Genomic DNA, 16704 nt, shown 5'->3' with positions numbered 1-16704 from the left:
AGGGTAGGGGGTGGAGGTCTGAGTCAGGAGTTAGCAGGCAGGGCGCAGGCAAGTGTGTGTGTGTCCCTTCTCCATTCTGGAGCCCTGCCCACCTCCCCCACCTCCCAGCTCTTGGCTGCACTGGCCCTCAGCGGCTGCAAGCCTAGTAAGCCAGCACCTACTGCAGACCTCTGGGAGATACTCAAGGGCCATCCACTCCTTCCTGCTTGTAGACAGAGGGAGTCTGGGGCCCAGAGAGGGGAAGGGTTGCATAGCAATCTTCAGCACAGTCAGAACTTGAACCTGGGTCTCAAGTACACAGCAGAGTGAATGATTAAGCATGTGGCCTGGTGGCCAGACCACCAGCATCCAAGCCCAAGTACCATCATTTCCTACTGGGTGGCCCCAAGGTTAACAATGCCCCCTAAGCTTTCGGGTCCTCACCTGCAAAGTGACAGCAAGTATCATGGCACCAGCCTTCAGGGCTGCCCAGAGGGTAGAGCGAGAGGTCCTCAGGGCAGGGCGGGCAGATGGAAATTGCTCAACTAATAATCCTTCGGCCATCATCAGCCCCCCTGCTGGTGCTCAGTGGGTTTCAAACTGCCTACTTCCTGTGGGGCCGGAAGAGGGTGCAGCCCAGGCTCCCTGCTGCTCTACTTGTTGAACCAAACGTCCAGGAACCTTGGACTTCCTTATGTCTGGAGATAAGTCAGGACAACGGCACTGGCCGGGGTCAACCACCACACTCCGTCCTCTTCCCCGCCTGGCTCTGGGCTTTCCGGGAAATGGGACAAGACAGAGCACTTTCTCGAATTCTGGTAAAGTTGGTGGGGTCAGGGGCAGAGAAACTGGACCAATTCAAGGTAAACCTGACTTCCAGAACATTTAAATAGAAAGGTTTTTTTGTTACCTTTTGCATTCAAGTCGTCAGTCCAGCCAAATTCTCACTAATTTGTCAACGCAGGCTTGTCCTGGCTTGCTGTCGCGCCCCTGCTGGACACTGCTACAATGGACAGCATCCTTTGCCTGTGACCAGTGAATGGGCAGAAACATTTACAGCTCAGCATTTTCTTAAGTAACAAGTGTGTGCCCCTCACCCCACAAATCTTAGTATGTCTCCATTGTTAGTGCGCATGTCCGGAGACCCAGTTTGGAGAAGTGTAAATTATAAATCATTAGAGGTTCCATGCAGGCAGCTTGCATCCTTCCTGTGTGAGAGAAGACTTTGGCCATGACCTTGAGCCGGGCTTCTCAACCTTTGATGCTCATAAGAACCACGTGGAGGGCTTGTTGAAGCTCAGGTCCTGGGTCCCTCCTTGAGAGGGTGACTCTGGGGTGAGCATTGCATTTCTGAAAAACTCTGGTGCTGCTGATGCTGCTGGTCCAGGGGCCTCCCCTTGACCTAGTCCTTTGCCTCGTGCCTGGATCCTAGCAAGGTTTGCATGCCTGCAAGGACAGGGAGCTCACCTCCTTTCCTCTTTAGAGACCTCTGTCCATTAGGAAGCTCTCCCTTTGCCGAAGCCTCGGTCTTGCGCATTGGGGTTGTCAGCCATTGCATTTGGCACCCTGGAACCATGCAAATTCTAACCTGCACCCACAGAAACACCAGGTGGAGAAGTGGGACTTGAGGTAGCAGAAAGCAGTGTCTTCCCTTGGGGACTGATGGCACTTGTCAGAACCAGCGGGCTCCCAGTCATTCCTCTCATCTCCTTCTCAAAGATGGACCGAGTCTGGCTTCTCATAGCCAGAGCTTCACTGCACACCAAAAATTTGGGAGAAGAGAAGCCTGGGGTGGGGTGGACACAGCCCATGGGTCCCTTTTCTCCACCAAGGGTGCAACCAGGGCACCCATGAGCATGAGCGAGCTATTGGCTGAGGCCCAAGTGCCTCCCCTTCCACACAAGGGTCGCAGAACCCACTCCTGCCCTCAGTTCTGAGAACTCTTCATGAGCCTCAGATGGTCGACTTCGAACATGTGTGCAGGGACTGAGCGAACTCCCTACTTGATGGTTGACTGCAGCTGGGGTCAGCTCCATCATGCCCTGATGTGCTCCTAGGGAAATAGAGTCCATGCTGGAGCCTCAGGCATGGCCAGGGCAGGGCTGCCTCCCGACCCCCTGCGAGAGTCCTTCCAGTCCGGCCAGGGGTGCAGTGTCCGGGCGGGAGGGGTGGTGGGCCCCCCGCTGGTGACATGACTTGGAGGGGAACACGGCAGCCAGGACCTAGCAAGGGTGTCTGAGGGCTTCTCCTCGTCCCTGTCACTGAGGGGTTAGTCCCATTTGTCCCAGCTCGAGGGGAACACTTAACCGTGTGCTCAGCTAATCACCCATCTATCCATTCAACCATCTATGCAACTATGTATCCATCCATCCATCCATCCATCCATCCATCCATCCACCCAACCATTCAACCATCCTCTCACCCAACCATCTATCCATTCATTTACCTACCTGTCCATCCGTCAACCACCCTATTTATCAACCATTCCTCCACCCATCCAACAAACATTTTTTTTAGGCATCCGTGTGTGCCATGTGCTGGAGACAAGTTTGAGAACTGTGGGTGTTTTGCTTCTAACGTGCTCATGGCCCAGTGGGAAAGACGACAAGGAGGCTAGATGTCAGCCCGTAAACGTAACTGTGGGGAGCATAGGACTTCACTTCCCACATCTCAGTGCTTGTGGGGGGCCCACAGTGCTCTAGGCTGGCAAAGAACTTCACCCTCAGACGTGGTTCAGGGCTTCCGTTTTCTCCCTACGGATGCGTAAAGGTTCTGGGGGCTGTCTGGTGTCAGGACCTTGAGAGGCCGGCCATCTGGCCCTTAAGTCATGCGTCCTCTAGTGCCTCGGCGGAGTCTTCCTTGGGTGAGGGCGTGCCAGCCCTGAGCACGCTGCTGCTGGGGGCCGGGTCTGCTTCCTGCGTCTGCCCGTGGCCACCTCTGCCTGCAGCAGTGACTCTAACCTTGGCTGCACGTCTACACCAGCAGGGGGAGCTTTTAAAGCGTCCTGAAGTGCAGGTCCCAGTGCACAGAATTAAACCAGAAGCTTCAGGAAGGGGGTGTGAACTTGGACCTTTTTATCTGTAACTTCCCCCAGAATATGTCGGCATGTTGTCAAGGGTGGGAAGGAGCGGCGAGGAAGCCCACACAGCCCCCCTCTTCCCGCCTCCCTTCTCTGTCCCCCCCTACCTGAGGAGGAGGGGGCAAGAGGGTGTCATCGTCATCTGGGAGCGTCTCTTTCTTGCAGGGTTTCTGGGACTTTATGCCCCTTAAATACCCCCACACTGTTGAAGGAGGGCCAGAGCCCCATTTGCTTCCTGCCCGGCCACATCCCTTCCCGGGCAATGAGCGTAGCAGGGTGTGCTTAAATGAGGGTAGAGGGGAGGGAGAGAGGAGCCATGGAGGGAGGGGCCAGGGTGGAAAGGCAGGTGTGTTTAGTTCCTCCCGGGCAGCTTGAAGGGGCCAGGAGAGGCGGCTTGTGGCGGAGGAGGAAGCGGCAGGTGCTGCGAGAACCTGGTCATTGTCCTCACGCCCTTGGCCCTGGCGGCAGCGCTGTGCCCAGGGTGGCTGGCTCCCACTCAGCTCTGAGTGGGCCCCGAGGGGTGTGGCCCATGCCTGTTCACTCTCTGGTGGATTCCGGCCCAGGCCTGGCCTGGAGACAGAGCGGCCAGCCACGCACTGTGTAAAGGGAGGTGGGAGGAGAGGGCCTGCCCCGCCCCCGGGGTAGAGCCAGGCCCTCAGGGCAGCCTTGTTTCCTGGCAGGTGGTGTGGATCACGGCCACGCTGCCCTACTTCGTGCTGTTCGTGCTCCTGGTCCACGGCCTCACGCTGCCCGGCGCCTCCAATGGCATCAGCGCCTACCTGCACATCGACTTCTACCGCCTGAAGGAGGCCACGGTCGGTGCCCAATGACCCCCACCCACATGCCGGGGTCAGGAAGGGCTCTCGGGTCAGGCGGCGGTAGGAAACCCGGTCCTGGCTCTGCCCCAAACTTGCTGATGCTTCTCCACTGGACCGATGCCAGTTTGATGTACCCCGTCCAGCTCTGATGGTCTGGGATTGCGTGGTTCTTTTTGGTGGCCTTTGTAGACGCCTCTTCTCACAGGAGTAATACTCCATCCCGGTTTTACCTCTGCCTGGTGCTGTGGGCCCCCAGCCTACCCAAGCCAGCCCAGTCCTGTTTCCACTCTGAGGTCCCCAGCGCTGGTCCTTGCCCCCACCCTCATCAGCCAGAGGGAGACTTGGGCCTGCTGACTGCCTCTCCCACCACCCCCTGCAGCTCTGTGTCCTGGCCAGGGTCACAGATGACAGTGAAGTGGGTGAAGCTGGAGTGGAGCCAAAAGCAGGGAGGTGAGGCTGGGAGCACAGTCTCAGAGGGGCCAGCGCCTTGAGCAGAGATTCAAACCTCGGCTCAGGTGACCTCCCTCAGCCCCGCCTCAGTGACAGCTCCTCGACATTGTCCCTCACACCAATTCTGGCCACACGGGACCAGGAGGGAGCCCTCCCATGACTCACCTCCCCGAGTTATAACGTAGCAGCATACCGCGGGGTTACAGCCAAGCCCCCAAGAGCAAAACCCATTTCCTTAGTGACTACCAGAAAGATAGCAGAGCATGAGGCAAGAATCAGCCTCGTAAACCGTGAAGCAGGTCAGAGTTCTAGCCGCTTGCCAGTGTTTAAACGGGCGGAGCCTTCATAGAAGCCACGCCCCGGCACTGTCTCCGGGAGCTGCTCTGTCCTCCTCCATCCGGCTGCCCCTCTTGTGCCCACAGGGCAGGGGGAGCCTAGAAGAATGTGAGTGGGGAGACGACAGAAATCTCACCAACCCTAACGGCGGCCCCTGGTGGGGAGGCAAGGTGTCATCATCCCCAGGACAGCGATGCGGGAACTGGTAGGCAGGGACTCAAAGTGGACCCGGGTCTGACCGGGAGGCCGGCAGCCCGGACAGGGACTCGGTCTCTAGGCCCAGGGCCATGTGCCTTTATCACTCAAAAGATGGAAGAATAAGTGAACGCCACTGGCCCCCAGGAGAAACCCCTGTGTGGCTGGTGGAAGATGCTAGAAACTTACCCCCTTCCTGAAGACGCAGTCCCCATAACTCCTGGGAGGGTCGTGACTTCACCCCACCCACGCAGCCTGGGCTCTCCACTCACTACCTTCCGTGGACAGTTGGGACACAAAGTGGAGCCAGAAAGTTCCTGTGAAGACCACCCAGCACCAGGAGATGCTGGAGACACCCCAGGTCCTCTGTCCCGCCATTCTGTCCAGGCTTCGGGGGTTGGGAGTGGCCTGCTGCCACCTCCGCTGCAGACCTCGTTTTCTCAGGTCGCAGTGTCTCTGGGGCGCCCCAGCCCTCCTGGATTAGTGAGACAGCCCCCTTCTGGAGGCAGCCGAGGGTGATGGCTTTTGTCTGCCCGTCTCAGGTCTGGATCGACGCGGCGACTCAGATATTCTTCTCCCTGGGGGCTGGATTTGGAGTCTTGATCGCGTTCGCCAGTTACAACAAATTCGACAACAATTGCTACAGGTGAGGTTTGTCCCCGGGGCACCGGGTGGCTCTGCATCCTGGGCACCAGCCCTGGCAGCGAGGGGAGAGTGCGTGCTGGGACAGGGGACGGGTAGCTGGACACAGGGACAGGGTGTGGCTTTCAGAGCAGACAGCACTGTCTGTCTGTCCATCTGGTGCCCAGGCTGGTCACATGAGTGGTGAGGGGCGGGCAGAAGTCTGCCCAGGGCAGTGGGGTCTGCACAGAATGGGCCTCTGTCCGTCCCTCTCTGTCAAAGGCCAAAGACAGAGTCACAACCCTCTGGTAGGAGACAGAGTAGGCTGGTGCGTACCAGTGGGGCAAGCTGCAGGAAGAGTGCGGAAATGGATGATCAGCCCCGGGGTGGTAGGCGGGGGGGGCTGGCAAGAGCCTGGAGGTGGGCTGGAGGCCAGCTTTGCAGGACGGTCGGGACCGCGATAGGCAGACACAGAGTGGGTGGCAGGCGTGGTGGGGAGCAGCCTCGGCAGCACCAGGGAGGTGACTTACCCCCCTGGTTTGCTTGGATGGAGAGCAAGCCTGGAAGGGGGGCTGGGCCCCCTGAGCAAAGCTCTTGGTTGCCCGCTGAGAAGCCGAGGGATGGTGGGGGGCCACGGAAAGTGGGTTGAGAAGGGCACTGGTGACTCTGTTCCCCAACAAGAATTTGGTGCCAAACTCTGGTCTCAGAACATGGCCCCGGCAGCTGTGCACCTGTTTCTTGCAGCTGCAGGCACTCGCCTCCTTATGGTGGGGCCTGGGGGCCTGGTGTAGCAAGGACATGGGAGGTGTGTGAGGCTGCAAGGGTCCCTAGGTGGTCCAGGGGTCGATGAGCAGAGGCAGAGGCGGGGAGTCCGCCGACTTGAACTAACAGTGACTCTTTCCCTCAGGGACGCCCTGCTTACCAGCACCATCAACTGTGTCACCAGCTTCGTCTCTGGCTTTGCCATCTTCTCCATCCTCGGTTACATGGCCCACGAGCACAAGGTCAACATCGAGGATGTCGCCACTGAAGGTGGGTGGGTGGACCTAGCCATGGGAGGACGAGGTGGCTGAGCAACCTGCCTCATTCAAGGCCGTGCAGCTCTGTAGCGGCGGTGGGACTGAGCGCGCCGGTCGGGGAGCTCTTTCCAGAGGGTCCTCGGGAGGTACTCTGGGTCCATCTGGGTGGGAGTTCCAGGTGGTCCTGGGCCCTGCGACGTAGCAGCGCCCTCCTCTGAGTCCAGCTGAGCATCCGCTCGGCTCCAGCCCCTGGGCTGTGCACTGATGCACCATCACTTAGTTCTCATAGGTGAGAGTGAATGGACCCATTTTAATGATGAGAACACTGAGACTCGCGCTAAGCAGCCCAAGGTCCCCCAGCTGACCAGTCCAGCTGTGGAGCCTGTGTCCTTCCCCACTGTTTCCGGTATTCTCGTGGCCCCAAAGAAGCTGAGACCTGGGGCGGGGTCTGTGAGCATAGAGGACCCCCCAGGGGGTGCAGGAGGAGGGTAGGTGCCGGAGCTGTCAGGATGGGGCACCGCTCTCCGGTTGGGCCACCAGAGACCCACGTCCTTGGGGCATGGGCTGCAAGCTGGAGCTGGGTTTGTCTGTCATCCCCAGGCCTTGGTTTTTCTTGCCCACGCATCGCTGACCCATGCCACAGGCTGGCCTGAGGCCGGTGGAGCCCCCCCGAGGCCCTCCTCTCACCTGCCACCCCGACTGGCAGTCCCAGCCAGTGACGAGGCCCTCACGTTTCTTCCAGGAGCTGGTCTGGTCTTCATCCTGTACCCAGAAGCCATCTCCACCCTGTCGGGGTCCACGTTCTGGGCCGTGGTGTTCTTCATCATGCTCCTGGCCCTGGGGATTGACAGCTCGGTGAGTGACCCTGCTCAGGACACCCCCCCACCGACTCCCCATGCAGCTCAGCCTCAAGTGCCCCCATTCAGACCCCTGGTCCTTTCCAGAAGGCCCTATTTAAACACAAACGAGGAAGTGAGTCCTGACTCAGAAAGGTGAGATGTAAGCCATAGCCGGGACCCAATAGATACCCAGTGGCACGGTGGAAATCCACGCCAGGGGGACCGCAGATCGGCCAGCCCAGCGCTCTCCTCTTGCAGACGGGAACTGGAATCAGAGAGGGCGCAGAGCGCCTCTCCTCTAGCCGGGCGCTCCTCCCCTTATGACATCATCAACCAAAGCCCTCGCAGCGTTTTTCACATCGTAGAACCTGTACCTGGCCCATCTGTAAGATTAGATTTCCTGGCAATTTTCTGTCTGTCCACTTGCAGGACATCATGCCTGCAAGTTGGCGAGAAGTCTTAGAGTAGGGAGGGCAGGCTGGCTTCCTCTCTCGGCCTCGGCAGTGCGGGCAGCTGCCAGGAGCAGGGTGGGCAGGAGGGTCCGAGGCTGCTTCCAGGCCCTGAGACGGGGCCCCCGATTTTGCTGAGCAAAGCCTGCCAAGGGGAGGGGTGGCCTGTATGCTACTTGTCTGCCGTCCCAGACTCGGTCGGGGTGTCGCGTAAGCAAACACATGACGATTACTCATGTGAGGCCATGAACAATAAATTAGCCCGGAGCTGTGGGCTACGTGACCCTTCCACACGCGGGGGAATGGGAACGCAGCCCCAGTCCTATCGGAAGCTGCTGCCTGGAGTCCCCGGCACCAGAAACTCCCCTTTGGCTGCTGTTTCCAGGACACCCTGCTCATGGGCTGATATGTTACCTGGGTATTGGGCACACTGTGCCTTTCACGCTCCTGCAGGCTCACCTGACACCATCGAGGCTGAGTGGCGGGGGAAGGGACAGGTGCTTGTTGATCAGGGGCGACAGAGTTGCCTGCCCCCCTGCCCCGTGTGGTTTCTGAGTGCTGAGTTCGGCCGAGAGGGTGAGAGGCTGGGGAGGCAGGCGGTGCCGGCCGATGTCTCTGGAGAGGCGAGGCCATCGGTGCGTGAGCCCCTCGGCGGCAGGGGGGTGGGGGAGCCAGAGTCTGAGGCTCAGGGCAGCCCCACTTTCCTGCACCCACCCTGCCTGGTTCCCCCCAGATGGGAGGCATGGAAGCCGTCATCACGGGCCTGGCCGACGACTTCCAGGTCCTGAAGAGACACCGGAAACTCTTCACGTTCGGCGTCACTTTCGGGACCTTCCTCCTGGCCCTGTTTTGTATCACCAAGGTGAGGAGGGACAGGGGTCCAGGTCCCCTCCTGCTCGGGGAGGGGGCGGGGAGCTGGTATGGGGCAGGGCCGGTGAGCTCAGGGGCCAGACACCCTCCACCCTGTGGCCTGATCCCCTAGGGTCACACCCCATTGTCACCTCCCACCTCTGAGCCTGGGGCTCTCCAGCCAGCGGTAGTATCAGAGGCAGCAGAGTCCCTTTGACACCCTCGGACCCCGTGACTCTGGAAGGCCTCGGTCAGGACACACACATGTGACCCCAGCACAGTGGCCCCAAAAACCCTGTCACCCACGTTCTCAAACTGGATTCTGAGCCATGGGACAGGGGACAGGGGACGGGGACGTCGCGATGGATGGAACTGTTGGCGGCCGCTTCCAGCCAAGACGGCCTCAGCTCTCTCCCTCGTGCCAGGGTGGGATATACGTGCTGACCCTGCTGGACACGTTCGCGGCGGGCACCTCCATCCTGTTCGCGGTGCTCATGGAGGCCATCGGCGTCTCCTGGTTTTACGGTACGTGCTGCCCCCTGCGTGTGTGGAAGAGCCTTGGCCCCCCGTGTTCCTGGGCACTTTCACTTGGATCTTGAAGGGGCTTCCTTGTCGTGCCGGCTCAGGAACAGCTCCCCCAGGCCTCAGCTCGCCCCCCTGAGAACCACACCCCCTTCAGTGGGGCCGCAAAGGCGTCCAGTGTCAGCTCCTAAAGAGGGGACTTGCAGAGGCCGCCGCTGCCCAGCCCCGCAGTCCACTCCACAGCAGGACGGCCAGATTCCACACAGACAAGGTGCCTGGTGACGGCTGAAATTCACACAGACGGTGCATAATTGTTTCAGGGCACGTGTGTCCTGAATACTGCACAGGACGCGCTTAAACTAAGATGGTCTTCATCGTCTGTCTGAAATTCCCGTGTAACCGGGACCCTGTGTCTTGTCTGGGAAGCTTTTTCTGCAGCTGAGCGGGTGTAACGTGTTACCAAGTGTCAGTGTGTCACCACCGTTGATTCCCTGTCACACCCAAGTGAGTCCTGTTCTCGGTCTTTGCTGTGAGTCACGAAGAGATCTCGGCATGAGCCAGGGCCCTTCCTCCACCAGACCGAAGCCCGAGAAGGCTCCGTCTCCAAAGCCTCAGGGTTGACGAGCGAGGACCAGAGGGGAAGCCAGGCTTTGGAGTCAGGCTGGCCTGGCCTTATGACCTGGGGCAAGTCCCCTCCCCTCCGCCCCCCAAGCCTGTCTCCCTCTGGAAAGTGAATGGGAGTGGCCCAGTGGTGGCACTGTCTGTGTGTCCCCTCCATTGCTCTGCCCCAGCATGGGCCTGTCCCCAGGAATAAGTGCTGGGGTGTCCCGTCTTGCCACTCTGTCCAGCTCTCTGCCTGGGGCTCTGCAAGGCCACGGTGACAGGCATGTGTATGTACGTGTGTGTACACAGGTGTGGACAGGTTCAGCAGTGACATCCAGCAGATGATGGGGTTCAAGCCAGGCCTGTACTGGAGACTGTGCTGGAAGTTCATCAGCCCTGCCTTCCTCCTGGTGTGTGCTGTGGGCGGGGCGTCCTGGCCTCCAGGGAACTGGGCCTGGGGTGGGGGTGGGGGCACGTTTGCTTCTTAGGGGAGGAGGATCTGGGGTGCACAGTCCCGGCCACTTGGAGGGGACATGGGGCTGTTCAGGCCTGTTGCCCAGGCAGTGGGACTTCCACGCCAGCGGGGTCCGCAGCCTGGGCCAGGTCCCTGGACGGCTCTGTGCCACCAGTCGGCCCAGCTCCAAGGTCACCTCTCCATTCTTCTTTTCTTGTTCCCTGTATCTTTGCCTCCCTGTGATTACCATTTGCTTCTCGAATTCTTCCTCTGTTCTCTCCGCCCCCTGCAATCCCTCTTGCCCGCTCACTTGCTGCCCCTCACCCCTCATCCCTCCACTCCTGCCCCCCCACCCCAGTTCGTGGTGGTGGTGAGCATCATCAACTTCAAGCAGCTCACCTACGATGACTACGTCTTCCCGCTCTGGGCCAACTGGGTGGGCTGGGGCGTTGCGCTCTCCTCCATGACGCTGGTGCCCGCCTACGTCGCCTACAAGTTTCTGAGCACGAGGGGCTCCCTGTGGGAGGTGAGCTCCGCCCGGGGGAGGGCAGGGGGCGGTCTGGGAGGGGACATCTGGGTCGTTCCTGCCGGGGCGAGAGGGGAGATGGGACAGGGACCCCGGGTTCAGACAGAGCCACCGTGAACCTCGGTTCCCACACTTGTAACCTGGGGACAATCCCATGGACCTTGAAGGAAAAGGAGCGCTTGCCGAGTGCCGGGCACCTGGCAGATATTCAACACGTGTTACCAGCTCCTGTGTCGCGTGTCATGAGCACTGTGACGGGGCTCCTGCGAGGAGGTGGCGCTCAGCTCTCCCGTCCTCTGCGGACCCCGTGAAGGAAGCCCCCCCGTGTCCCCTTCTAAGGTTGGCCCTGTCCCAGCTCCCCAGGTCCAAGCTCACTGGGACCTGGTATCTTGGCTTGTACCTGCCTCTTTCCTGAACCTGAACTGGGTCAGCCCAGACCAAAGGTCTGCAAAATATGTCTCCCTTCCTGTGCGCTCAGACAAGGGTCTGGGGAACCGAGGCTCCAAGTCTGAAATGACGTCTGTCCTGCTCCCGGGCTGTTAAAGGGGCCCATCTCTTACGAGTGGTGGTGAAGGTGCTTCCCTTCCATCCTTTGCGGAATGCAGGCTTCACCCCTCCTCCCTTCACAGGTCCTGCCTGCGGGTCAGCTGGCCCAGGCAGGGTGCCCAGCATGGGCAGGCCTTCCCGGAGCTCCCGCTCCCATTAGGGGCCCGGTGAACCAGTGAGGACATGAGGAAGGGGGTCCCCGGCAGGGCTGCGGCTGCCTCCTCTAGTTCCTCGTGATACGTCCATGAAATTCCAAGCCCAAGAGCTTCTGGGTCGCCGGTGGGGGGGGCAGGGGGGATCTGGGGTTCTGGGAGTTTGCCCCAGACACGAAACCAGGACCTGCTTCCAGCTTTGTGTTCTCACCTTGGGAGCACTCCCGTCCTGGGGTCAGACCTGCTCCTGTGTTTGGTTTTTCCGTGCCTGCCCCTCCCACAAGCCGCCAGCTCCTCCAAATCTGAGGCCTTGCGGGTCTCTTCCCCTCCGGACCCCCGGGGTCTGCCCACAGCTCCTGGATGAATGACTCAGTGAGGTGACCCCGTGATAGGGGGTCTACATGGGCCTGTTATGCTGCCCATGTGGGACTTCAGGCCCAAAGAGCAGGTGGCCCTGCCCTGGCCTCAGGCCCGGCTGAGGCCTCCCGCCCACCCCACCTCCCACAGAGACTGGCCTATGGCATCACCCCGGAGAACGAACACCACCTGGTGGCCCAGAGGAACGTCAGGCAGTTCCAGGTGGGTGCCGCCCGCACCAGTGGGGTCGCCAGTTGCACCTTTTTTCTCTTAAAAACATCCAAGGCGGGGGTGGGGGAGGGTCCCGGTGAGTTCCCTGCTTCGGACGAATTGTTTGGCAGTGGGAACTCCCCTTCACCGCATCTGAGCCTCAGCGGCCAGCAGGGAAGTCGCCTGCGTGCCCTCCGGGTCTTGGGGAGGGAGGGTGCTTCTGCCTCCGCGGTGCCCTCCCTGCCCCCTGGCCCCAGCACTAAGGCCTGGCCATGTCCCCACAGTTGCGACACTGGCTGGCCATCTGACCTGGCCCCGAGGAGGAAGCCTGCCGCGCCAATGTCCAGGCCCAGGTGTCCGCTTCGCTCCCACCAGGACGCTGTCCAGGGACTCCTCCCCCGGCAGGTGCCCCTCTCCACCCTTCCTCTCATCCCCGCTGCAAATGAGGTCGTGGTCCGGTCTCCCCTCACCTCCTGTTCACCCAGCTGGGGGGCTGTGAGCTTCGGTCGGTGAGCCTCAAGGGAGAAGAGGACAGGCGGGAACGGAAATGAAGAACTTCTACACACGACCATGGGCATGAACTAAGGGGGGATTGCTGGAGGGAAGGGGTATGGGGTGGAGGGGGCCCAGGGGGAATAATTGGGACAACTGTAATAGCATAATCAATACAATATACTTAAAAAAAAGTAGAGAATTGAAAAAAATGACTTCTTTCGATCCTCTTGTTTTGGGGACGCCTGACCCAACTTGAGAAACAGCCCAAGCTGAGGCCGTGCCTGGGGACAAGTTCCCTTCCCCGCCTGCTGGCTCTGGGCCACGGGAGAAGCCCTGGGTTTACCCGGCACCAGTTAGGGTGTCGCTAAACCAGCCACCGCAAACCAGACACTAACAAGAACCCGGTGGGGTTTGGGGTGATGTCTGTAGACCCTCTCTCTCCAACACACCCACGCCTTTCCCCCCCAGTCCTCTGGGGTCTAGTCCGTGCCCAGGAGCTGGGGTGTATCCGTCCCTGTCATGATGTCCGTGGAAAGACCCTTTGGGGGATTTTGAACGGAAACTGTTCCAACAGTTCTGACTAGCTGGGCATGAAGGCAAGAGGTTGGCTTTCAGGAAGTCAAGAAAGATTCTCTCTGTCCCCAAAGAAGATCCCTGTGAGGACCATGGCCTGGACATACCCAGAGCCACAGGTCCCTTATTCCTGCGGTAGAGGATGTCATTAGAGAGAGGGCAGCCCCCACACCCACGCCGCCTCAGGTGCTATCCACCCTGAGCTCCAAGCTAGGACGGGAAGACTCAGCATCAGAGGGTCCTGAAGGGAGCCCAGCCCATTGCCGCAGCGGGCTGGGTGCACACCCAAAGGCCACAGTCAGCCCAACCACAAGGCATCTGCCTGCTGCCCACCCCAAACTCATTTCCAGGTCCCTCTAAATTTCGGTTCTTGCACCACAGCTCCCCGCACTCCCAGGGGGCTGCCATTGAGCCCTGACCCCCATCTCCAGTCCCCTGATAGTAACAAAACCCTATCAGTGGAGAGAAGGGGGAGGCACGCCTTCAGAGGAAGGACACGGCAGCACTGTCATTGAAAATGAGTTGCGTGACCGTGGAGTGTCAGAGCGAGGGTTAGCGTGATTAGCGTGACAAGTACATTTGCCACGACTCCACTGGAGCTTTGGAATTGGGAGGGAAGCAGGGTGCAGGGAGCTCCTGGCTTTGTTCAAGGGGGATGGGGCCGTCCACCCCAGGCTCAGAAGCCAGGGGCCCAGGGCTGAGGCCTCAGGGGCCTCAGCACCTTGGACAAGGACCGGGCACTGAGCTGGCCTTTAATCAGCAGACACCTGGTCTTCTCCGGCCCCAGTGCCTCTTCCTGGAGCTTCACAAACCTCATCTCACTGAGGCAGCATTCTCATCCCCTTTACAGCTGGGGGAGACAGACACACGGAGTTGTGAACTGACTTACTGGTTGGTGAGGCGGGGATCTGAACCCAGGAAGGCTGGCTTCAGCCTGTGCCCTGACATGCCATCTTCCTGCCCCCTAACGTGGGCAGCTGGTAGGGCCATGGGGCCTCAGTAGTACCAACACCCTCTTTATTACATTTACATAAAATAACGACGTGTACTTGTGTGTGCATACATATATATAATCTGTACCTGCACGCATCTACATATATGCATAAATAGGCACATGCTTACATGTAAATGTATATTTATAGGGACCATGTGCACATATATTTCAGTGCCTCCAGTGGGCTGGGATACACGTGACCTGCCCCAGGCCCGTGGTCAGAGAGAGCGGGTGGACACGGGGGGTCCTCTGCCCTCCCCCCGGGAAGGCACTCGTGCTGGCTTTCTGCAAACACGCCCCAAACCCACGCTCTCTGCTGCCAGATAGAGCTTCCACCTGGGCTCGGAATCAAGAAGCGAAAGGTTACACCTGTGGAGCTAGAGCACAGGTGCAAACACAAGGCCTTGTTTTCTACCCGGCTGCAGCACCGAACTCTCACGTAACTGCTAAGGAGAGGTTACACTTACACACTACTAAAATTACCTTTGGCCTCCTGAAGGCAACCACGAGGCTGATGTGGCTCCTGGTGACAAGGAGTTCGACACCCCTGTAGGCTGACAAGGTGTCCTTGGTTCCAGAGAAGAACGTGAGCGAAGCGGCCCCAAGGACTGGTAGCAGCTTAAGAAAGTCACTGGGGGTTGAGCCCCCAGCTTCCTGTCTCACCACCCACAGCACGCAGTTCTCTGCCCCTGTGGAGACAGTGCCCAGCCCACCTGCAGGCACCCTGCTCACCATTCAGCAGAGAGAGCAGAAATGGAGAGAAAGGGGGAAGGCAGAGGCTGGCCTTCTCCTCCCTCCCTCCCGCTTCCTTTGGAAGAGAGCAGCCTTCTCAGAACCCCACCCAGACGTTCTGCCCTCCTCTTGCCTCCCCTGGGGTTGACAGAGCACGTAGTAATCAGTGGAAGCAGTTGACCAGAAGATAATGCGGGCACTGTGGCCACCAGGGGGCACCGACATGCACTTCTGCTGCCAGGCGGAGGAGGGAAGACAGGGCTGAGGCTTCGAGCCAGTGTGTTGGAAGCCTCCCCACTTCCCCGGACCCGGGAGCTGGGAGCTGGCACGCCCCCCGTCCCTCCAGCCTTAGGTTAGCACAGGAGCACATCAAGAGGCCAGCCCGGACGCCGAACAAGTGGAGCACAGAAATCACATGGCCACAGGTGAGGGCAGGAGAGGTGAAGAACAGAGGCAGGGAGACTAGTTAGGAGCCTCAGACCAGCCCAGGCCCCAGGCAAAGGGCAGAGCCTGTGCAGAGAAACGCTGTGAAGACTTCCCAGGAGCCAGGGGAAGGATTAGTTCCATGTTGGGGGCCGGGGAGGCTCCGTGGGCCCGAAGGCATTTCAGCTTCACTGGAAGAAGAAATGAGATTTGGGAAGCTCCCACCCAAGCAGCTCCTGCACGGTTACGACTCTGGAATCTGCAAGAAGCCAGTCTGAGTGCTGTCCCTGCACGTGTGGGCACAGGCGGACTCAACTGCTGTTTGGAAACTGCGGGGAGTCTGGGCGTGGGGTGGCAGCTGGGGCTCTATTCGAAGAAGCTGTGGCTATGAGGACACTTTCCACCAGAGGGCAGCAGAGACGCATCGTCTGACAAATGGGTGCCTCTGGCAGGTCTGGAGATGAAGGATGAGCTCCGAGCATTGTTGAATTTTGTCCAGTGGAGGAAGCAAGGATGGCTCAGTGCTGAAGGACTCAGGCTCTGGGGCCAGGCTGCCCAGGCTCTGCTCCCTGGTCTGTCGCAGGCTCCAATCTCCTTGGTTACTTTCATGCTCTACTGTCCCCATCTTTTTTCTTTTTTTTTTTTAAAGGATTTTCTTTCTTTATTTTTAGAGAGGAAGGAAGGGAGAGAAACATTAGGTTGCCTCTCACACGCCCCCTACTGAGGACCTGGCCCTGCAACCCAGGCATGTGCCGGGGAATCGATCCAGCAACCCCGTGCTTTGCAGGCCAGCACTCAATCCACTGAGACACACCAGCCAGGGCATCTTCTGAATAACTTTTAAAATAAGGGGGTTTTATTTTTGCACAGCTAATCATGTAGCTGGTCTTATCTGTCATTGACTAGTTAAGTTTTCTTGTGTTAGTCTTCATAGGGTTGATACCAAGTATATACCTCAAAGGGCTGCTGGGAAGATTGTTAGAATTAATCTGTAAAATAATTTATTAGGAAGACACCAAATTTCAGTTACTATTATTATTGTAGCATTCACAGGTATAGTCAGTCACCAGATCACCAAAGGCTGCCAGCCACCTCCACCTTGTAAAGAGGTGCCAGCCGGCCATCTAGCCATCCATGGACCTAGTCCCATTGCCAAACACTTGCTGAAAGACCATGAAAAGGAATGTGACCTTGGTGCTGACACTAAGGAGCCCACAGCCTGGCAGCAAAGCCTCTGGTCACTAGTGAACTTTCCTCCCTTTTTTATTCCTGGTGCCCGCGTACACAGGAATGCCAATGAGCCGACAGCCACCGGCACTGAATTGTTCCTGCCACCGGGATCTGAAGACCAGCACCAGCTCCTTCAAGTGTGCTGGGCGGCAGCGGCCCCAGCCTTGTAGCCTCGGACAGGGCACCGCTCCCTCGGAGCCCACACCTGATAGGGAGAAGCACCGCCCTGCTCCGGGCCTGTAAGAGGAAGTGT

At 59.1% G+C, this 16704-nt stretch overlaps 1 protein-coding gene across 1 annotated transcript in view; it reads left to right on the top strand.

Moving 5' to 3' along the window:
* Nucleotides 1-12518, top strand: part of SLC6A2 (solute carrier family 6 member 2) — a 36176-nt gene extending 23658 nt beyond the window's left edge. Inside the window, exons 6-15 of the mRNA XM_037141612.2 lie at nt 3739-3873; nt 5400-5503; nt 6386-6510; nt 7240-7352; nt 8519-8647; nt 9060-9159; nt 10069-10169; nt 10572-10739; nt 11945-12016; nt 12289-12518. Coding sequence (XP_036997507.2) covers nt 3739-3873; nt 5400-5503; nt 6386-6510; nt 7240-7352; nt 8519-8647; nt 9060-9159; nt 10069-10169; nt 10572-10739; nt 11945-12016; nt 12289-12312 — 1071 coding nt within the window. The 3' untranslated portion in view covers nt 12313-12518. The remainder of the gene's footprint in view (nt 1-3738; nt 3874-5399; nt 5504-6385; nt 6511-7239; nt 7353-8518; nt 8648-9059; nt 9160-10068; nt 10170-10571; nt 10740-11944; nt 12017-12288) is intronic.
* Nucleotides 12519-16704: the final 4186 nt, after the last annotated feature.

Source organism: Artibeus jamaicensis, unplaced genomic scaffold (genome assembly GCF_021234435.1).
Source record: "Artibeus jamaicensis isolate MK-2021 breed Jamaican fruit bat unplaced genomic scaffold, CSHL_Jam_final contig_3152, whole genome shotgun sequence".
Classification (NCBI taxonomy): Eukaryota; Metazoa; Chordata; class Mammalia; order Chiroptera; family Phyllostomidae; genus Artibeus; species Artibeus jamaicensis.
This window is presented reverse-complemented; position numbering and strand designations above follow the sequence as displayed.